Source organism: Branchiostoma lanceolatum (genome assembly GCF_035083965.1).
Source record: "Branchiostoma lanceolatum isolate klBraLanc5 chromosome 18 unlocalized genomic scaffold, klBraLanc5.hap2 SUPER_18_unloc_1, whole genome shotgun sequence".
Lineage (NCBI taxonomy): Eukaryota > Metazoa > Chordata > Leptocardii > Amphioxiformes > Branchiostomatidae > Branchiostoma > Branchiostoma lanceolatum.
Window position 1 is genome coordinate 188,749 of NW_027100643.1, and position 22,506 is coordinate 211,254.

The 22,506-nt window shown below is 40.5% G+C and overlaps 2 protein-coding genes across 2 annotated transcripts in view; one reads left to right on the forward strand and one right to left on the reverse strand.

Moving 5' to 3' along the window:
• LOC136426128 (structural maintenance of chromosomes flexible hinge domain-containing protein 1-like) overlaps positions 1–5,464 on the reverse strand; it is a 45,513-nt gene extending 40,049 nt beyond the window's left edge. The window contains exons 1-6 of the mRNA XM_066415019.1: positions 5,271–5,464; positions 3,392–3,470; positions 2,669–2,830; positions 2,023–2,105; positions 1,383–1,522; positions 380–454 (exon numbers count right to left, since the gene is read on the reverse strand). Coding sequence (XP_066271116.1) covers positions 380–454; positions 1,383–1,522; positions 2,023–2,105; positions 2,669–2,830; positions 3,392–3,470; positions 5,271–5,441 — 710 coding nt within the window. The 5' untranslated portion in view covers positions 5,442–5,464. The remainder of the gene's footprint in view (positions 1–379; positions 455–1,382; positions 1,523–2,022; positions 2,106–2,668; positions 2,831–3,391; positions 3,471–5,270) is intronic.
• A 365-nt stretch (positions 5,465–5,829) lies between these two features.
• Positions 5,830–21,315, forward strand: LOC136426117 (dolichyl-diphosphooligosaccharide--protein glycosyltransferase subunit 2-like). The gene is made up of 20 exons (XM_066415007.1): positions 5,830–5,945; positions 8,473–8,666; positions 10,185–10,280; positions 10,694–10,802; positions 11,070–11,133; positions 11,422–11,497; positions 11,806–11,940; positions 12,266–12,373; positions 12,811–13,007; positions 13,341–13,458; positions 13,835–13,926; positions 14,557–14,671; positions 14,969–15,058; positions 16,086–16,193; positions 16,690–16,773; positions 17,239–17,334; positions 18,088–18,163; positions 18,312–18,349; positions 18,991–19,082; positions 21,255–21,315. The coding sequence occupies exons 1-20, from the start codon at positions 5,936–5,938 to the stop codon at positions 21,283–21,285; spliced, it is 1,929 nt and encodes a 642-aa protein (XP_066271104.1). The 5' UTR covers positions 5,830–5,935; the 3' UTR covers positions 21,286–21,315.
• The last annotated feature ends 1,191 nt before the right edge of the window (positions 21,316–22,506 follow it).

The window sequence follows — 22,506 nt, forward strand, 5'->3', positions numbered from 1 at the left end:
TAACATTAATAGGAAAGAAGGAAAGAACAAAGTAGGGTAAAGGAAATAGCCAAACAAAACAAAGAGAGGAAATCACAAAGGAAAGAAATGCAGAAAGATTCTGCCAGAGGAGAAAGACCATGATGATGATGATGAAAAAAGAACAAAGGGAAAAAAACACAGAGTGAAAACAACAAAAAAAGAGGAAAGGGATGATGATAAACCGCTTCTACAAAACAGTAAACCCTATTCCAGCGGGGGAAGGGGGTATTGTCAACACAAGAAGAGAAGAATAAAGGAAAGAAGGAAGGAAAACAGAAAGATGGAAAGAGATGATAGACAACCCCATCGGCTTCTACAGAACAGTAAACCCTATGCCAGCGGGTTCTGGTGAGGGTACCTTTCCCCAGCGGTCGGCTCGGTGCGTGTGCATGTATCCACGGTAACCTGGGGAGCGGACTGTGCAGCCCCACCCCTGCAAGGCAAGTGGAACCTTTGGTGTGTTAACAGTTCAATACATGGTGGTCCCTACTTACACAGAGCTTAAGTATCAGAGGCATACAGTACATGAATAGTCGTGCAATTATTCCTTATAGTCCCACAGAAGGTAGCCTCCTTTGCAAACTTCTTGGAGCAACGGCATGGAATTTGTTATGAGCCCTGATCCACAATTTTTAACATGGACTAAGGTTCCCTAATGCTAGGGGCGACATATGCCGGTGCTCCAAGAAGACTGCGAAGAAGGCTACACGAAAGTTGGCAAATCACTAGATGAAAGATTTCTTTGACACAAATAAGAGTTAATACGAAGTTCATGTTTTGGTGACCATCTATCACCTTTCTCAGGGCAATAATGACTGGTTCTACTTTGAAGTGACATCTAGCAGCTCTTGGTTGTGTTGCAGACACCAATTACTCACCACTCTCTATACGAGTCCATCTAAAACTTTGTAGCACTATGTGTTTTGGCACAATGTGTTTAGAATTTCATTTGTAGAAACACTAGGCAGTATAAAAAATGTTTGTAATTTTTTCAATAAATGTTTGTAATGTATGCTTTTTATTCATCAACTTTGTATCTACACATGCATTCAATTATCTGAAAAGACAACAGTACTGTTCAGGTAAGAGCTCCACTAAAAAGCAGCAGGCACTATGTCATACATACATGTATTCTTTACTGTAACTAAGGGGCGAGTATGTCTCTCCCGGGATTAGAACCCGCGCCAATCCCGATCCACACGGCTTGGGAAATCAACGCGCTAACCACTAGGCTAAAAGGTCCGGACCCGTTAGATTGGTCAGTTAGTGGAGCTTGATCCCCACTGTTACACTTATGTCATACATGTTCTTTACTGTAACTAAGATTTCATCATCCTTCAAGGTCAACATCAACCACTTACGTGCTTCTCTTCCTGTCCTTGCGGTTGAACTTGGACAGCCGGTAGACGGCCCAGTCGTTCAGGTCCTTAGAGGTCATGCCGTGCCCGTTGTCAAGGACACAGATGCAGTGTTTCCCTCCCTCAATCCTGTCATCCAGAATCTGAGGAGACAAATAAGAGGCTAGCCTTTACCCAATTTTACTTTTAAGCTACATGTACCTTGACTATCTTCCTGCTGTAGTTCCATCTTTGCACCAAATTTTATAATTCATACAACAGTAATCACTTATCAGCATGGTAAGGGGTAAAGAGCTAGCGCGTCCTAGAAGTAATATGGTTAAATCATCATGAATTTATATCAAATTTTTGAAAACCCTAAGTGCAGCGGAAACCAGTTAATTGCAATATGCTTTGTTGCAAAAACCTGCCAACTGCAAAGGATTGTGAAATCCAAAGCCATTTCCCATTAATACCATTGTTTATCAAACTGTATATGCAAAGCCCAAAGTACAAATGTACTGGATCTGAGATCATCTGACATATCAATGATATTTGCTACTTTTTCTTCCCTTCACTACTGTCTGTCTGTTAGGCTATAAGTCTCTGTTTTCTGGACTGCACTGTGTTATTTCTGTATTTCTAGTTTTAGAGCAGTACTCACAATGCGAAGTTCAATATTTCTGTCTCCCACGTTGTCAGCAGTTGCTGCCAGAGCATTGTCAATCAACTCAGCAAAGGCATAGGCTGTGGGGCGAAAAAGAGTGGCAAGTCAGAAACATATCAAACACACATTTGACACAAAAGATACCTACACTTCCCACCATCAATAGTCAGCTATTTTGTACAGGTTTCCTGTGACATAAGGTAAGTATTTTTCTGGAAGCTGATGATTAGCTAATGAGTTCAAAATAGCCAAACATTTTTTGTTTCATTTGAAATTCTGTGGTCTCCAACTTTCAAGTCAGTGGCTAAAATTGTCAAAAGATTGTAATGTTTTTTTGACTGCCAGACTTTTCTTTATCTGAACATCTGAGAAAGGCCGGGCATTTAGAAAACATTAGCATCTTTCATCCCAACATAGATGCTTGGAGAGTAGACACCTACATCATTCACACTGAGCAATCATTTATTTTTGCAGGGACTTGATTTCATGGTAGGAGGGGTAAGGAGATTTTGCTGTGTGTTATGTTTGTGGTTAAAACAAATCTACAGTACAGTAGAATGCATGTCATATTCTTGGTGTCATTATTTTGTGAAAAACGTGATAATAAAACCACCATGAACATTTCAAGATTTACAGTACTCACGTAGTGGGTTCTGGCCCTCGCTGGCGTAGTACTCGTACATGCCGCTCTTCACCAGCGTGTCGTAGTGAGGCAGGTAGTCGATCCTCTCCTGTGTGGGCGCCGCCAGCTCTTGGTCCACAGTGTTCAGGATATACAGGGTGTCCCCATCTTCTATCAGCTTGTCTATGAACAAGAGAGTGGGAAATCAGAGATGGCAGACTTCACCCCCTCACCCATGCTGCTCTTGGTCCGCAGTGTTCAGGATATACAGGGTGTCCCCATCTTCTATTAGCTTGTCTGTGGACAAGAGAGTGGGAAATCAGAGATGGCAGACTTCACCCCCTCACCCATGCTGCTCTTGGTCCGCAGTGTTCAGGATATACAGGGTGTCCCCATCTTCTATTAGCTTGTCTGTGGACAAGAGAGTGGGAAATCAGAGATGGCAGACTTCACCCCCTCACCCATGCTGCTCTTGGTCTGCAGTGTTCAAGATATACAGGGTGTCCCCATCTTCTAACAAAAGTTAGAAACAAGGCAATCAGAGATGGCCTTTACCCATACTGCTTTGTGATCTTTCCAGTCCCAAATCAATTTTTTTATTTTTTATTTTAAATAAAGGATGTCTGTAACACTGCATCATGTATATTTGGGAATCACAGACTAGCACATGTAAGCTAAAAACAATAGTTCACTCCCTTTGGCGTGAATAAATTTAAGAGCAATTAAGTTTAATGAGGCACTTACCATATGTCTTTGTATCTTTGATTTCTTCTCTGTTGGTTGTCACAACCACGAATTCTTCATCATTCTTGAGCTCAAACACCTGTAAACATACAAAATCAACACTTTCAAATGTACAGCGCTCGTGAGTGCGACTCGCACACAATATGTATGCGACCAGTTTTTTGAGAATGCGACTAGATTTAAAATCACGGTCGCACGGTGCGACTATCAAAAATTAAGACCTGCACCTAGATAATAGGTGCAGAACTAAGCGGTAAGCTGAAAAATAAACATTAGGTATTCAAAAGCTACCGCGAAAATCGCCGGTGAATTTTCCATCTTGTTCCCACACCCGTACCCGCGGTACAAAAAATGTCCGTTCCAAGTAGGTATTCCAACGACGCTACCGCGAAAATCGGCTAACTACCGCATGGCGATCGGTAAATTTTCTACCATCTTCCCACACCCGCGATACAAAAACTATTCGTTTCTACAGGCAAAGTCACCCATGAAAATAAAGAATATAACTTTCTCTTTCTCGTGATGTGTTTGTTTATCTTGTAAAATGTTTCAAACGCCAGAAATTTACCGATGAAAACGGCGCGGCGTAGCGCGCGCGGCCGTGATTCAAAACATGGCCAATTTCACTTCCGCCTGCGTCTTAGACCGCAGCAGAATGAGCCGATTACGAGCTTTAAATTGGTACCTGGAACAAAGGGAAAATTAATTTTTTGAGCATTAAAATTCGATTGTAACGAACTCTTTGATGATAAAAATTACCACCTTAATTTTTCTTGTTCTTGGTGTCAAAATGACGGCAAGAAACAGGGCTACGTTTTGATGTGATCGACATGTTTATATCATGCACACCGGCGAGGCGGCGCTCCTTTTCCCGATGGAGGTGGCCCTGTGATTGGATGGTCGCGCCGCGCGGTCCTGACGCGCGAAATTTGGACTAGATATTTGACTGGGCTGGCACAAACAGATCATTTTTGATACTATTGAGCAAGAATTTCAACGTTAGAATATTAAAGCATTTTTGATAGTTTGTAGACAGAGGGTGGGGGTGAAAAAAAATGCCAGTAAAAATGTTTTTAGGGTTGAACTTAATGCCAGCAGTGAAGTTTAAAATCATGGAATGGGACTTAATTTGTGTTGGTCATGAAACCAATAGCTAAGTAACAGAGTTATCTATTTATTTATCATTCAAGGATATGTGAATCATTGCTTGCCTTGTTCCAAGTTGAAAATACCATTGTGTATTTTTCAACTTGTTGAACTTGAGGCACCGTGGCCCCCGGATAGGGGCCAGCCGGGGAACCTATGCCCAATTTTTCTAAAATCCCTCTACACAGATATCATTCTTCCCCAAGAACTAACTAGATTATATACCACACATTGCCAGTTGTTCTGCACCATCAATGTAGGCTTTATATTTTATGATCTATTCAAATACTTTATTCCAGGTTGTTAACATTGATTGATAGGAGTATTACTTGGTATGGCCAAGACTTTTCTTGTTCTTCCAACTTTTTGTAGTGGTGCTCCTAGATTTTTGCTGGTGCCCCTAACTTTTTTGGGTTAGGGGCACAGTGCTCCTAGACCTAAAAGTTAGTCTGGAGCCCTGAATGTATGCTGAATGCAGCATAATTTAAATCACTGTATAATTTCTAGGTCAACTCTGGGCAGGGCCAAACTTTCGTTTTCCAAACTAGCTAGGAAAACACGAGACGTAGTTGACATATTTTCTTTACAATATACTTGAGACATGGAAGTTTTATAGTAATGATGCATTAGCACCTTTCTTTTAATTGAACTGTTTTGATCGACAGAAAGAAAAAACAAAGACCTCCACATGGGGAGCTGTTGTTTTTGCGGGCTTGCAAACTCGTAAACAAACCTCGCGGATTCGGGCCTTGAACGACTCGAACTTGAAGATCCCTCCGAGCTGGATCTTCCTCTCGGGGTAGTCTCCCTCCCGACGGTCGTACACGAAGACAGAGGTCTCCTCCTCGGCGTCCATCGCGCTTTGGCCCGAGGAGCGTGTTCCACCTCTCCCGCCAGACGCCATGTTTGAAAGAAAGAGTGACAAGCTCCCATACGTAAAACAACAAAATAAGCCAATTTATCAAAATAAATCTAGTACAATACAATATTAGTAAAATCTAGAGATAATGATTGTTTTCTTTTAAAAAGTATGTAAAATTCAGACTAGCGAATGTTATTTTCATGCAAAAAAATGTTACAAAGCAAAGTAAGAGATATATCAATCAGCAATAAGTTTTTCTACCTAGCTGGTCTTCAGGGGTTATAATTTCCTGTTTGACCGGAAATGAATAGTGTGATACACTTTTCAGGCTATTTTCCACATTTTGAAGAAGTTTTTGCTTTGTATTCAGTGAAAACTATTCAGATATCATGATTTGGTGCAAATCTGAAGAAATACAGGCCCAAAACTGTGCAAAATAAACGATAAAAAGCTCATTTTTGGTTGTAACCTTTGACCTAGCTTAATGAAAGCTCCCGGATGTGCGTCCTCTTCGTGGCAATCTGTCTGGCGGAAAGATGACGAGAGGTAAGGTCTCAACAAAATATCATTTTCTCGCCTTTTCTCCACATTTTCAATTGAATAAAACAGTGGAATTAGTAGAAATATGATATATCTTCATGTATGGCTCAGTTTTGGTGGTGTGAGTGTTTGTTTTTGAGGAAAAAGCGTAGAAATGTTGGGTACGTGTAGTGGGTAGGTACAGAAAAATGGCCTTTGCACCGGCTAAGGCGTTAGTGTTTGCCACGTGTGCATCGCAGGTGTGCCATGTTTTCGGTCGTAAGAATATTTCGATATATTCAAAAATGCTGTTTTTGGAGTCGAGTGTTCTTTATACCAGGAAATGGTGTTTTGGATCATGCAAAAGTCGTGAAAATGGTCGAAATATGTAGAACAGGTTTGATCGTTTTGTCGCATCCGGATCAGCTGATTTTTAGTGCCTTCAAAATGGCTGACTTGGCAAGGGGGAGGGGGGCTTTTTTCGGTCCCTTTTTGCTATATCTGATGTTTCTACCCAAAACTGTGTTTTTCGGAAGAAGCCTACATTAAAGTAGTAGAGTAGAGTAGAGTTTCTTCGGCCAGGTAGGAATCGGCTGGTTCCATTTTAGGCCGCTCTTCACTTTTATGTCACAGTCATTTCCAGTTTGTGGGGGTTGTCTAGAGCTCGGAAGTCAAAGTACACCTTGTGTTTCCGCATGAGCCTGTCCAGCCTCTCCTTGAAACAGTTTATGCTGGGAGAAACCACTACTGTCTCGGGTAGGCTATTCCACCAGGGGATCACCCGGACGCTGAAGAAGTGTGCTCTTCTGTTGGATTTAGATGTTTTCCTCTTTATACGTAAACTGTGTCCTCTAGTTCTAGATTCCTCGATCAAGTCGAAAGGGCTTTCCAAGTCATACACTCCATGGATGAACTTGTATGTGTTGATCAAGTCTCCCCTGATACGTCTGTAGACTAGAGTTGGTAAGTCCAACACTCTAAGCCTCTCCTCATACGTCATATTCCTGAGGCCAGGGACACGTTTTGTTGCCCTCTTTTGAACCTGTTCGAGCTCAAAAGCTAGTTTCCACGAGTATGGTGACCACACTGGTGCCCCGTATTCCAAGTGTGGGCGGATTAGAGATTTGTACAAGAGTAAGAATACTTTTTTATCGACAAATTCAAAGGTTCTCCACATAAGTCCTGCAACTTGATTGGCTTTGTTGGTTATTGCAGCTACGTGATTACTGAAGTTCAGGTCCTTATCTACCATAATACCCAGGTCTTTCTCTAACTGTGTGAAGTTCAAAGATGTACTTGCTTCTTTGTCCGTCATAGTGTATACAAAGTCAGGATGACCCTTTCCCAACCTAATGACAGTACATTTCATAGGGTGAAAGTTCAGCTGCCAATCTTCTGCCCAGCTTTGTAGTTGATGTAGATCTTTTTGTACGACGGCACAGTCGTTAACCTTTGCTACTGGACGGTAAATTTTCGTATCGTCCGCGAAAAGCTTTAGGTCACTTTGCACAGTCTCAGGTAGATCATTAACAAACAAGGAGAACAGCACCGGACCCAGCACACTTCCCTGAGGCACGCCACTAGTTACTGCTGCCCAGTCCGATCTTGTGCCGTTTACCCGTACCCTCTGTCTTCTCCCTTGTAGGAAGGACTTAATCCACTTCAGAATGTTGCCCGTTATTCCATAACTTTGTACTTTTGCTAGTAATCTCTGGATTGGCACCGAATCGAAGGCCTTACGAAAGTCTAAGTAGACAGCGTCTACTGGCAGGCCTTGGTCTAGCCATTCTGTCCATTTATCCATACATTCCATACAAACAAGTTATTAACATGTATAGAATCAATGGATAACATGATCTATTGTATGTTACTAACAAGTAAGTATTGTATGCTAATGAGGTGTGAAACATTGCAAGCACATTCATAATTTATTAACTTGAAAATTTGATGCCCTTTTTGTATTTGCCGATGACCACTTACATTGTATTTCTAACTAGCATATCTATGCTACAGACATTTTAAGAAAGATCCCCTGGGTTAATGATACTAGCATACTAAAACTTGTAAGAGTATAAGTTTAAAAATTATGAGTGTATAAGTTAGCAAAAGGCTGTATTCCCCGCTCTTGATGAAGTGAAATTGAAGTGTCTAAAGAATACTTTGTAAGTTTTGTTACACACTTCTTTTTAATGTCCTGTTGATATTCCCCAATGATCTGTGTAACAAACCTTCACTGTCTATAGCCCCCCCCCTCATCGGGAAGCATAATTTAGTAGTAGTACTAGTACATGATTTAGTAGCTTCATGCTACAGAAGTTGTAAGGAAGATGCATGTAATTCATTATATGTACAAATGTAGTAAGATTGGAGAAGAAGAACTGGACACATGTATTTTCCATCTCCAATATCAAAATTGAATCCTTAAAACTACCCAAGTATGATTTAGTGGCTTAACTTTGGCTTTGATGATTAAGTGGCCATTTTCTGTACTGAGGAAAAACAACAGAAAACTGTCAAAAACACATGAGATCTCACATTCACTCCTTTCCCTCAGGCACTACCCTTCTGGTGTTGTTTGCCCTGACCGTGGTCGGGCAGGCCTTGACCCCCACCACCGTGCTGACCACTGTGGACCAGGCGCGGCTCAAGGCGGTGTTCGAGAATGCTCGTCCGTTCACGGATCTCGCCAGCGCCCACTACTCCATCCTGGGCCTGAAGCTGTTGGGAGCTCAGATCCCCAACACACAGGTATGTAGTTCAAAGCAATGGTTTTCACAGCTTTTGCTTATTGGTTACCATTACGGACAAAGTGTTTGTTATCAGAGGGCTTTTTTTATTGTACATAACAATAGCTAACACCTTCATTATCCCATTAATTGCTCATTGGTCAATCTGTATAAGCTACATCAAATAGTGAGAAATATTTTAACCTTCTCCCTGCTGCCTAACTCTGTAACCAATAGGAAATAGGGTGCCAAATGGCTACTTCAGAGTACTAAAGGTTTAAAGAGATGTAAATGTCCTGACCACACCTTATTTTGAATGGAATGACTAAAGCTTAAAGCATGGAAAAGTTATGTGTAGAATAGAAATCTTGTGGTAGTAAAACGCTTAAGAAAGTGAAATGTTTGATGATGAGCTGTTCCAAAGTTGACTACATGCACCATAATGACTCTACCAATACCATAACACCAACTTGTGCTAACAGAATTCATGATACTGTCTCAAAGCAACAGCCATAACTCAGCCTCCCCTTTTTATGTCATATTCTAACAACACACTCTAACTCAATCAACTCACATGCTAACCTGTTTCATGGCTTTGACATCAGTTTAAAAATCTCAAGCTACAATGTAAGAACTGTGATTGAAATCTTCTATGTCCAAACAGATTTGGATTTTGACTTCAACTGATGTTTGTGAACATAATCAGAAATACATGACTGTCAGACAACACACCGTTTTAGCCACATGTAAATGTGTTTCGTTGTAAACATACATGACTATAACTACAAGTATAAGGTTGTTCAAAAGAAGCTGCGAAAAAGAAGGAAATAATATTGCGGAAGTTGGTGTTATAATGTTGGGTTGTTTGGTGGCTGTTGTTCACAGATGGTGAGGATAGAGGGAGAATGTTGTCAGTATGAAAGAGTGGAGGTAAAACACTTTGGAACAGCTCAGTACTAAACAACCACATGTGGTAACTCACCACTGCATGGAAAACTAACCGTTCCATCACAAGCTTGCAAGTTACATGCATGTAACCTGTATATTCTATGTTATAATCTGTCAAAATGGCGAACATGTATTGTTGGCAACTTTGATAGGTGTTTTTTTTAGTGCAGTCATGGAGAATTCAGTTACATCAAAATGGTTATGGTTGAATAGATGCATAAAAGTTATTGAACTGAAGGAATGCAGAGAGAAGGCTGTAGAATCTGACTTAGTGAATTGTAGTTGGGAAGGAATTTATTCAAAAGTAGAATACAGGAGATCCAAATCAAGAACAACCCACAATCTTGGTCAATGTTCCAATGTACCTGAAATGAAAACAAGAAGGGCTTTATCATAATACATGTATATAATTGATATCATTTAAACTAGTTAAAGTTGACTTTCCCTTCCCTTCCCTTCCCTTCCCTATACTGTACACTTTCTGCTCTTGCCTTGAAAAAAAGATATCAGTCATTTGCATGTAGTTTTTATCATTTGATCACCCATACTGCAGTGCAATAGACTAACAGTTGTATGGTTCCATTTTTTGCAGGACAACTGTAACTTTGTGAAGTCAGCAGTGGACTACAAGAGCCCAGAGTCTCTGTACTATGCCTCTGCTGCCACTAAAGCTCTGGGCAACTGTCAGGTACGTACAAATTCAATCATCTTCATGATAACTCGTGCCATAATCTGCTCTACAGAACAGGAGGTCAGGTAGCATATGTTTGAATGCAAAGGTTATCAAATCTCGACATGTTGTCTTACTTGAAAACTCTTCCTCTGGATAGTTGTTTGATGGTTTGAGCAGAAGTTTTCTTACTCCCTATTTTTTTTCTGTCAGTAAGTTTTCCCCGTCATGTGGGGTTTAGATGTACATGCAGTCGATATTTACTGGCTACTTGATAGCAATTTTTGTCTTGTATTTTGACACTTTTGATGTCATGCAATATTTATTGTTTTCTTCCTTCAACAGATAATTAATGGTTTATTTATGTCTTCATAGTCTTTTACCTTTACAGAAATAAATCTTATGTTTTCTTCGTTTTTCTTGCCCACCAGTTGTCCAACAGCAATGCCCAGAACACACTCCAGGCTGCCATCAAGGATGGAGTGGACGTGCCCACCCTGTTCTTTGTGGTGTCCGCCCTCACCAACCTGGGGCTGCCAGGTATGGGACAATGTGTTGTGTACTAGGACTGTTTTTTAAAAATGTGTTTGGATGTCAGGAATAGAGCTTGTAGTGCTGTATTGTTGTTGCATAAAGATCAAGGACTATTTCAAAATGAATCTAGAATGTTGATAAAAGTCCTTACATGAATAACGTTGATTGTGCTACTAATCTGTTATATGATGGTTGGCATTGCAGCATGGAAGTACAATGCATGTTTTTGAGTGCCTCTTATAAGTTGTACCTCCCGTTGTTTCCTGACTGTAGTGAACTCCAATGAGGTGGTCAATGCCTTGACTGAAGCTCTGAAAACTGATGACAGCATACTAAGGTATGATGGACCTTTCTGAATTTGTGTGACTGTACTATTATGAAATTGTGTGCTTGTGTCTATGTTATAGTAGGATGTGAAATTTCTTTTCCCTTCTGTATGTAAATAGTGAATACAAAGCCTCAATTTTTCAATCCGCAAAGTTGCAAGTCATTGATAACCTCTTACAATCCCTAAAAGTTTTCTTCAAATTGCAGGTGAGCATTTTGAGAAGGCATGTTTTATCTGTTCAACTGGTATGCTGTGTTTAGTACTTTATGCTAACCTCGTAACTCTCTTCTCCATCAGTGGAAGCATGGCCCTACACATTGCAGCCCAGCTGTCCAAAGAAACGGACGTCAAAGTTATATTTGAAAGTATAGAGGTACGTTTGCCATGTTGCTGTCTAGAGTGATATTTTGCTATGGAAGAAAACTTTCTATAAAGCATTTAGCACTATAGAAGAAGTTCCTATATTGTAAACAAGGTATAAGAGGTGTAACTTGTTATATCCGTAGCACTAGGAAATAGACTGCCAGTTACATGCATCATACGCATGTAGGGAATGATGTTAACAAAATGATACTGTGCAGAACAAGTTGAAAAATCTGTCCTTTTTTTGTGTTTTGCCAAGAATTTTAGGTTCATCTCTTTGCCAATATTGTAGTGATTTGCCCAATTTCCCTTTTTCAGGACCTAGTAGCGCAAGCGGACGAAGTCGGTGAAAAATACCTGCAGTTCGAGGGAGACCTGGGACTAACATCGTTTTTCGTGGTCGGAGCATACAGGCTTGCTGGAAAACAAAATAAAGCACCACTGATCATGGAGGTAGGGGAACAAATAATACATACTGTACCTCTATTCTACTGTAGTTGTCTCCACTAACAGTCCCTCGATTGACAGCAAAGTTTGATAATTCAGGGAAAGTATCCTACGTTATTCACATTTATGCCTTAGGGCACACCACTATTGGATTTTCTTCAATAAAGTCATGTGTAATCATGAAGAGTTGGGTATCATAAGAATATAAAGAATTGTTTGGAAAACATTCATGTAGCATCTTAACTGACTTTTGCCATGAAAATCATTTTTACACATATTCTGTGGAGGATTGGAATTTTGACAGATCGTTCTCTACGTTTCTCCCATGTAGGATCAATCCGTGAAGTTTGCCAACTACCTCCTGAGTCGAAAACATGTGCAGAGTGCCAAGAACGCGTACGATGTCGTCGCCGGGCTCTCGACCCTCGCCAACAACAAAGTGAGTTCTGCACATTGTAGCTGTGTCAATGTACATGATGATGATAAATGTACATGTACCAATAAAACAAATGACTGTTGCAATGGCCTTGCACGTAGAGTGTTCACCTTTCATTCAGCATTCAGGTCATACCAAAGACTTTACTCCGTCTTTAGATTATGGGAGCTCAACATGCATCAGTAGCCTGGTATGCAAAATCAAGTTTCTCGTGCTCTATTAGCACATAGTAATGAAGACAAAAGAGACTGGGCAGCTACAGCTGTGTAGCCAAAGGGCTGTAGAAATGGAGGTAGGCACTGCCCTATATGCAGAAAGGTGTGGGATGGATTTTAACTTTAAATAATAAAAAAACTGCACTCTTGAAACTTAGATTGTTTGTTTCAGGGGTAAATGCAATAGACATGTTTTGTTTACATGTTTGTTTGTTTACATTTCAGTACCACATTCCAGTGTGCATCACCCGTGAAAGCTCCATGACTGTGTCCAGTGCCCAGTCTAAGGTTCAAGTTCGTGTAAGTAATGTGCTGAGCGGTGCTCTGGGGAAACTGACGGTCAAGGCTGACTCTGCAGAGAGAAAGGAGGATGGAGCCGTGGTCCTGAGCAACTCCGCTCTCACTGCAGCTGCCAAAGATAAGTAAGTCACTCCCAATCTGAGTTTTATGACTAGTAAAGCACATATGGTGTGCTCTCTAACTCTAGCTCTATGGTGACCTCTACAACTATCTAGAGGTCTAGTGTACGATAACAGTTTTTGACCACAGCCACTAAAGACAAGTAAGTCATGCTGAATCTCAGTTCAGGGTGCGAAATAGTCACCTGCAACCTGCTGTCATGAAGTTAAAGCAAAAATACAAATGGATAAGTTTCTTGTCAAGATGCAAAAATGCCTTTGATCACTTGTTCCTTGCTTGCTTTTAGTGTATTCTTGGAATTTCTTGAACTACAACTTCTATTTGAATTTCTGCAGCACCCTGTATGAACTTGACTTCCTGAAGACCAAGGCTGGGCGTGGTTTTTACACCATTGAGTTCAGCGTGGCTGCAGACAAGCCTGATAGCAGGCTTATCGGGCTGTCTGGTGCTCAGGTAAGGTTTCTGTGTTTTAACTCGGTGGTATTATAATACCGTAGATTCATTTATTTTTGCAGGGATTTCATTTCACAGTAGGAGTCAAAAGGAGGGTTTTGCTGTGCTTTTAAGTTCACAGTTGAAACAATACTGTAGCACAAAAACAGATATTCCTGATGTTAAAGTACTGTAAAGATAAAACTGCAGTGAACATTTCAAGATATACAGTAATGCAGTCTGCTTTAGGTCTTGTGAATTGACCCACTTCAAAGTCTTTTAAAAAGCTACATTTTTGTGTCTATATATTTGACATACTACTAGTTGTTTATACTGAAGGTGTTTGAAGATGAGTCATTGGGTAGTTTTAAAGTTGGACTATTCCATTTTCTTACAGGTGGAGGTGAAGGTGGTGACCACTGTGAATGTGGAGGAAGTGGAGCTGTCCTTGGAAGATAAGGACCAGTCCACCCCTCCTAGAGTCACCAAGTAAGATCTTCCACTGTTAATGTTTTCTGATGTTCATGTTTGGGTTGAAAAGGATATGGTCTAGATCTAAGAGATTTCTTTGTCATTTATTAGCATTTCCATATTTTTCCTTGCGTATCTTATTACATGGATGTCGCATGTGCAGAACTAGTTCCAGACAAGCAGTGCTCATTTCTTGTATGGCGTTCCCTCTGCAAACAGCAACGGTGTGTCGCTATCTTACCGTGTCCCTTCTCATGACACTGTGAGACGAAACACTCCAACATTGAAACAACATCCTTGATTTTTCTCTAGCAGCAATTTTGACTGACATGAAAAATAGAGGTATAATGTTTGGCATGTGTGTCCGGCTTTTCTAAGCAGCATAACTCAAGAATGTCTTGATGGATTACGATGATATTTGGTATGTGGGTAGGTGTTGGGAAGACAAAGGTCAAGGTGGATTTTGGGCTCGCTGGTATGTGACCTTGGTACTGCAGCATAACTTCTGTTTTTTATATATTTCTTTTCTGGACATGCTATGGTCTTGATGTTTTGGTTGTAGATAGCTTGTGATGTAAAGAAGAAGTTGCACAGGTTTAGGCCCCCTAGCAGCTTGTTCTAACAGTGCTCCCCCTTCTCTTACCCCAGGGTGCAGTACCCCCAGAAGACAGCAGGGAACCTGGCTGGTGACCACCATCAGAACCTGGTCATGAGGTTCCTACTGAAGGACACGGCAGACAACTCTGCCATGGAGGCACACCAGGTAATTCTGGCAGAATTTTGGACATTTCATTCATTCTTTATTCAAGCAGGGAAAATGCATGGCAATTTCCAATGTGCTCTGGGGCTACAAAACAATTCAAACAAAAACGCAATTATAAACTAACAGAAAGTTAACCAGCAAATAACATTTCCTTCACATTTTTGTGTTAAACTTGGTTTGTTGGCTTGTTGGCTGTCCTTCTAGCAGCTTGTTTTGTGTGTGTTAAACTTGGTTTGTTGGCTTGTTGGCTGTCCTTCTAGCAGCTTGTTTCTTAACTGCACCTATTTTTTTCCCCAGGCCTTTGTCCGTCTGACCAACAAGAGGACCAAGCAGGAGGTGATCTTTGTGGCCGAGGCTGATGATGACCACCTCTACAAGTTTGAGCTGGTTAGTATAACCCTGCTTTTCTTTCTTTGTATGAGTTCTTTATTAATGGAACCAAGGACTTGCATAAGCACACATACTTTTTTGGTCCATGTAGTATCATTGTCGAGATATATACATGTACTGGTTTAGAGCTAAAAGTACATTAACTTAAGCTTCAAGCAATTCTTTGTCCATTTCATATCAGTTTGTGGAACTCCAACATAAGGTACAACTCACTGCAAGAAATTTCAAATCTGTTGGATCCACAAGTGTTAGAGATATTGCAATTTAATGAGAGTTGTTTTCATTTAATGTCTGTTGCAAGTGATGAAAAGCAGACCTCACTGCACTTGCTCTATTCTCCTTGCTGCTCTAGTACATGTATGTGAACTATGCAGAACTAGTTCCAGACAAGCAGTGCCCGTTACTTGTATGGCGTTCCCTCTGCAAACAGCAACGGTGTGTCGCTATCTTACAGTGTGCCTTCTCATGACACTGTGAGACGAAACACTCCAACATTGAAACAACTTACTTGACAATGTTATAAGCATTGTTCTCTAGCTGCAATTTTTAGTCCTTTGCAAAGTTTTGGCACTCTTGAAAAAAAATCCTGTCCAGTCTAGCAAATGCTTTCTTCCTCCTGAATGACCTACATGTATATTTCAGTATTATGTATATCAATTTCTCTTGGTGTATTGAAAAAAAAAATGAATAAAAGATACAACTGCGTTATGTTTTGTCCTTTTCTTACCAGTTTGCAGAAACCCAAAGTAAAACTAAAAGACAACAAATGTCAAATCTGCATGCTTGAAAACAGAAATGCAATGGCAGAGAGTTAGCTTATCAATGTAAAAGCAACATCGTCACCAGATAGCTTTAAAACACTTGCAACTAGATTAGCAAGTTAGGTGTGACAGGTTGTTCATTGTGACATAGCCAGCTGCTGCCACCCCTCATGGCTGCAAAGCTGGACATGTGTGTTATGCTGAAGGCCAGTTATACCGGCTATACAGATACAGAAACTTACTGTGTCATATTTTATTCCCAGGACATTGGTTCCAGTGCCAAGGAACACTTCAACTCCCTGAGCGGCCTGTATGCCATGGACCTGGTGGTCGGAGACGCCCTCATCCAGAACCCGTTTGCCTGGAATGTGGTATGTCAATCTTTTCTTGTCTAGATGGTGAGAAAACACTGCATTTGGTTAAGGATTTGGTTTTAAGATGTCTGTGGAAGGATAAAGAAGCCGCAATCTTAACACAAAGCAACGCTTTGCCTGCAACCAAAGATCCTCCAGTCAGCATGTGTGAGAGAGGTTTTAATGTTGCTTCTTCATTATGCATGTGGCTTAATCTGTAGCAGCCTGACAGTTGAGCTCCTGATTTCAATTGGTTGGTAACAGGGAGACCCCAGTTCAAGTCCTGGGGTCAGGACATTTCAGTTGGGACTGCACTGTCTTTTGGAAGGGATTTAAAAATACTAAAATGGGGGTCCCGTGCCTCGAGTACGTAAAAGAAGAAAGGCTTCAACTCTTCTATTTAGAAATATATCGTGCTTAAAGTAAGAAACTTGCTGCCCTATATGCCACTAGGCACTACAAGGGTCTGATTGAACCAACAAACTTTATAATACAACTCTCATTTCCTTCCCAGGCTGACTTGCAGTTGAAGTTCCCCGAGGACTCTGCAACCGCAGAAGAGAAGCCAAACCTGTACCAACCCCGGGAAGAGATCCAGGTGAGTTTTTATTAACCAAGTGACCAAACCAGTGTGCTTATCAATTGGTGGCACAAAAAGATTGTCAAACACAGTGTGCATACAAGAAATATTTACAGGTCTAATCACATCCTGCAGACTTCCCTTAGCAGTAGATATGTTGTTGTAAAATGGTCATTATGTTTGTAAAGAAAGCCACGATGATTATTGACAATGCTATGTTCCAAGCACAATTTGTGCAGAAACTTTTATTTTTGATGAGTGGCTTCTCTTACAACGTATTGTAATATCACAACAATACTTTGTGTGTGAATGTATGCTTTCCCTTATATCCATAGTAGTAGAACTTTCATGTAGCAACTTTAGATGTAATACATAGGTATACAGTACTTGTAATACAGTATTTCTTACTATTCCAGAATATATTATCAGCAACACCAGGCTATGACTAATCCTGTGTTGTCTGTTTCCTGCCCCCCTCCCCAGCACATGTTCCGTGAGCCAGAGAAGCGCCCTCCCGCGACCGTGTCGACGACCTTCACCGCCCTTGTGCTGCTGCCTGTACTCATCCTGCTGGGCCTGGTACGTACAGCTTTGATTTTTTATTTTATTTTATTCTATTAGCACTGCAAAGGTGCAATACACGTGGGACACAGGCAGCTATTGCTGGTGTTGTGACCCACACACAATATACCCGATTTTACGCCTGGGTGGGGTGAGGATAGTTGTGTGAAGTGCCTTTTTCCCAAGGGCACAAGATTTGAACCTGGGACCACTGGGTTCTGGGCCGAAAACCCTGCCATTATGCCACACGACCCCACAGCTTTGTTACAAATATCTTATTATGTAGATTTTATTTTGGATGTCTAACCTTCATCAATGTGCAGAACTAGTTCCAGACAAGCAGTTCTCATTACTTGTATGGCGTTCCCTCTGCAAACAGCAACGGTGTGTCGCTATCTTACAGTGTCCCTTCTCATGACACTGTGAGACGAAACACTCCAACATTGAAACATCATCCTTGACAATGTTGTTCTGTAGTAGCAGTTTTTAGTATTTTGAGAGTTTGGGCACACTTGAAAAAAAATTCTTCATTCATTAATTCATTTTCATTCATTTTTTTATAATTTGTATTCATTGCTACAGTTGCAACTGGATGCAAAACTCATTGTTGGTATCCCCCAGTAGTTTCTATTCATACTTTTGGTTTCCCCCAGTAGTTTCTGTTTTGTGCATTAGTCCACTGCTATCGATGTTACTCTTAACCATGATTTGGTACATAAAGGGCAACCAATCATTTGATCAAGAGTTCTGATGTTGTTTTTCGTTCCACAGTGGATCAAACTTGGAGTCAACATCGCTAACTTCCCCCTGTCCCTGTCTGCCATCGGTTTCCACATCGGACTGGGAAGTAAGTCATGTTTTACTTTTGTTTTTTGTACTTCTTGATCATTTCATATATTGTATGACCTGATATCATTCCTGATCTAGCTAGTTGTAACTAGTTTTGATGACAACCTTCCTAGCTAGATCTGAACTGGTCTGTTTTTTTTTTCCAGGCATCCTGGTGCTGTATTACCTCTTCTTTGTACAACTGGTAAGTTATATTTCCTAGTTTCTAGATAGATGTAAGATGGAAGTTACTGTAAAGGCATTGAAGTTCGCGTAGTTTTATTTTTGCAGTAGGGAGGAAATCGAGTGGTCGCGGTGGTTTTAAGCAAAAACTTTGGTTTTAAACGGCGGTTTTAAGTTTTTGGCAAAGAGCTTACCACAAAAAACGCGAACATCAAACAACCGCAAATATTTCTGCATTACAGTTTTTCTTTTACAAGCAAAATGTGCTGTCACCATTTTGATGCTTCATAGAAAAAAAGGAAATATTGAATGATCAGAAAGATAGGGGAGGGCCTGCATGCCCCTTCTACGTAGAGCGTAATCGGCCGTTTTAATTTTACGTAGAGCGTTGCCGACCACTCCATAATTTAGCGTAGACCGTAGGGAGGCTTTTCTGAATTTAGCGTAGAGCGTAGGAAGGCTTTCTGAATTTAGCGTATTACGTAGCCGGCCCTCCGAATTTAGCGTAGAGCATTGTCGGGACTCCCCCATGCAGGCCCTCATAGGGTTGTGAGGGTTATGTGACTTACTTTCTTCAAACTGTACTTACTTTTTATAGACAGTTACAAACACTGGTGTGGTGTTGGTGAATGTACCTTTAGAAATAATGTTGTGTTTTTCCAGAACATGTTTGACACCCTGAAGTACCTGGCCATCCTGGGCACCCTGACCTTCCTGGCTGGCAACAGGCTACTGGGGTCCATCGCTAACAAAAGGTGAGAGGGCAGAGGTCAGCTTAAGGTCAACACCACTGTAGGATCATGGGTTAGGTCATGTGACTTAAGGGATGGGTACAGGATTTGTGATCCAATAGGTCATGTGACCTCATTTTGGAAAAAAATTCTAGCAGTTCATCATTCCATAGTGTTTTCAACCCCTAAGGAGGAACCCCTCCCTTGACTGACTCCAGTCTTTTCTGTATCTTGCAGTTACGCTAGCTTGATCATTGTACATAAGCTCTGGACTATATAATTTGTTCACCCTAGCAAATACAATGTATGTCGAACATTGTTGTGGAATGTCTTTTCAACAAAACGTAACCTTTCAATAATTTTAACCTTTTCCATTTCAAAGTGTTCTTCAGGCTCCTCATTTCGTAGTGTAATTACCTTCGCCGAGAAGGTTATGCAGAGGGTAGCGTTTGTATGTGTGTATGTAATGTACAGCATAACTCGAGAAGGCTTGGATGGATTGTCTTGATATTTGGTAGGTGGGTAGGTCTTGATGAGACTAGAAAATGATTAGATTTTGGGTCCCCTAGCGGCTTGTTATGGTACTGCAGCGGAACTTCCTGTTTTGATATCTCGTGTTCTGGACATGCTATGGAACTGATTTTTGAGTGGTAGATAGCTCTTTGGACAGAGAGTAAGTGTTATGGGATTGGGCCCCCTAGCGGCATTTTTGGAACTGCAGGAGCAGGTTTTGCATCTGACTTTGAAAGGGAATAACTCAAGAAGGGATTGATGGATGGCAATGATTTTTGGTAAGTAGATAGCTTGAGTGATGATGAACATGATTAGATACTTTTTATGCAAATCAGTATCTAATTTGCATAATTAATGAGGAAAGTTTATACATCCGCCAAATTCCATGATAGGACTCTGAAACATGTGACATATGTAAGTGAGGAAGAGAGAAATATTAATTGATATGAACTATGTAAATGAAGACCTCATTTGCATAATTAATGAGAAAATACTATAACTCAAGATGGCCTTGATGGATGGTCATGATTTTTGGTATGTCGATAGCTTGTGTGATGCTTAGAATGATTGGCCGATAATTATGCAAATCAGATTCTAATTTGCATAATTAATGAGGCAACTTTAAAAATCTGCTTTGTGCCATGATATGACTATTCAAATTGTAACTGAGGTAGAGAGGAATGTTGAAGATAGAAAATATGCAAATGTGGGCCTAATTTGCATACTTAAATGAGAAACTACTATAATTCCATACTGGTAAATGACGGAAATTTCATGCATTTAATACTTTTTTTGTGGCATCGGGAATTTATGTGAATGTGAACATCGTTGAATCAAATTATGCTGATAAGGGCCTCATTTGCATAACTGATGATCAATATTAGCATCACCGTCTTCATACTTTGTTAAGCTCATACTTTGGACATGTCATATTTTAAGACAATCAACTGGTATGATTTATGATTGATGAGAAACACTCCTAATACGTCAGTCACAATGGTTAAAATCATTTGGCGAAGGTATGAGGTCGTGGAACTCTAGTTTCTTCATGTGGAACACCCTTATTCCAAGTCCAACCCTTGCACAGTTTCTGGCTTCATGTTCATGTTGATCTCCTGTTGTAAGAGCACCAAAAAGGCTACTCTTATGTACACTGATAAGAACTGAATTAGATAACCTTCATGGCACATGTTGCAGGGGTTCATCTAAATCAGGAAAGAGGGGCGCTGCACCCTCTTGTTTCAGCCCAGCACCCCCTTGTCGAATTAAGATTTTAGCTTAATCCCCAGCAGACAGCCTTCACTCAGCGATCAATTCTTCCATAAATACATAGAATTCGCTCCCTTGCCTGTGTGTGCTCCCTCTTGTTTAATTTTTGTAGAAAAAACCCTGTGTTGGGTTGTGTAGCTAAAGATAGGTCAGATACAGGTGCATTGGGCTAGCCTGGGTGCCATCCTAGTTAGTTTACCGGGGCTGGTTGGTAATATAAGGGGAGTGTATGGGAGCCCCGGTAAACTAACTAGGATGGCACCCAGGCTAACATTGTACCTGATTCTATCACTACTTGTACCACTACAGTGTACTAGTGCACAGCCTTACATGTATATGTATGCATCTTCAGACCTTTGTCTTCCTAACTTCAGTCTCTCCTCTCTTGTTCTCTGTCCTCCTCTGAACTTTCAGGAAGCAACTTCTGCGCTCCCGCCTGAGATAGAACGTTTACATTCCTCTCTACCCCCCGTGGGTAAGGTGGTACAGTCCTTGTCATGTGGCCTGCCCCCCTCCCCCTTTTCATTTTTTGTGTACGTTTGTTTTGTATCCTGTCTAACTTCTTTTATTCTTACCCAAGCATGTTTATAGCTAGATGTAGTGATTGTAAAAAATGTACATGTACAAAAAATATGTGTACTGGCTAGAATTTTTATTCTAAACCCTTATTTTAGCCCTGATTCAAAAACACTCACATAGAATACAGCATGTTCTTAAGTTTTAATGAAATGTTTTGAAACAATAGAAAATACATTGTTAATGACTTCTTTGCAATGTCTGTTTGGCAAAGCCATTCTCAAATATTGTCTACTAAACTTGAAATGATAGTAATATATTTTTATTCTTCTCTTTTCTTTAGGAAAAAATAAAGAGCCAAGATATCACCATACAAGTTGCTGCAGTTCATATGGCTAGATCCATGGAGTCCTTTCCCGTCATGCATCACTAAGTAGTCTCAATATAGCACCTACAAAGGTAGAAATCTAGCAACACTTACATCATAAAGGTACCGTATGTAAAGCTAAGATTTAGAAGAAGTGATGCTGTGCAGAAAATGATATATTTGATGTGAAATGGTATCTCTGTGATTGGGAGAAGTATGAAAACCACCAAAAAGCCTCATTTGTGTAGTAGTAACAACATCTAGTACTTTTTAAGAGTTATGAATTGTTGTAATGATTTTCTTATTCTAATGCATTAAGGTAGTGTTTGTTTACAAAATGAGATCTTTTCATTTGATGTCAATGATATAGGTGTGGTTCTGTGCTCTTGGAAGTTGCATAGTCAAAGCAACTGTTAGAAAACTGCTGTATGTATGTTTAAAGATTGTGATTTTACATTATCTATGCAAAGAAATGATGCATACGAGGTATCAAGGTTTAGCAATTTTGTATCAAGTTCCTTTGAAAGATATATCACAACTTTCACGTCACCGGAACATGCTGTAAGGAATCGTGCACACTTAACAATGTAAAAGAAACGTGCAAGGGGGAGGGGGGCATACATAGTTGCAGCAGTGGTGCATGATGGGAAATGAACTCTGTCTCTAGCCACTCCATTGTACCATAATTTTGGCAGCTTGACAGAAATAAAAGCTTTGTTGACTTTTGGTTGCTAACAAAGTTGAATGTCCACGAAAATTATAAAGAGAGTAGTACTGCATGGA

Excerpts from the sequence above, each read along its gene's own strand:
- LOC136426117 (XM_066415007.1), top strand. Across the intron at positions 16,194-16,689 it reads ACCCGTTTGCCTGGAATGTG|GCTGACTTGCAGTTGAAGTT; the intron begins GTATGTCAATCT and ends TTTCCTTCCCAG. Across the intron at positions 19,083-21,254 it reads GGGTCCATCGCTAACAAAAG|GAAGCAACTTCTGCGCTCCC; the intron begins GTGAGAGGGCAG and ends CTGAACTTTCAG.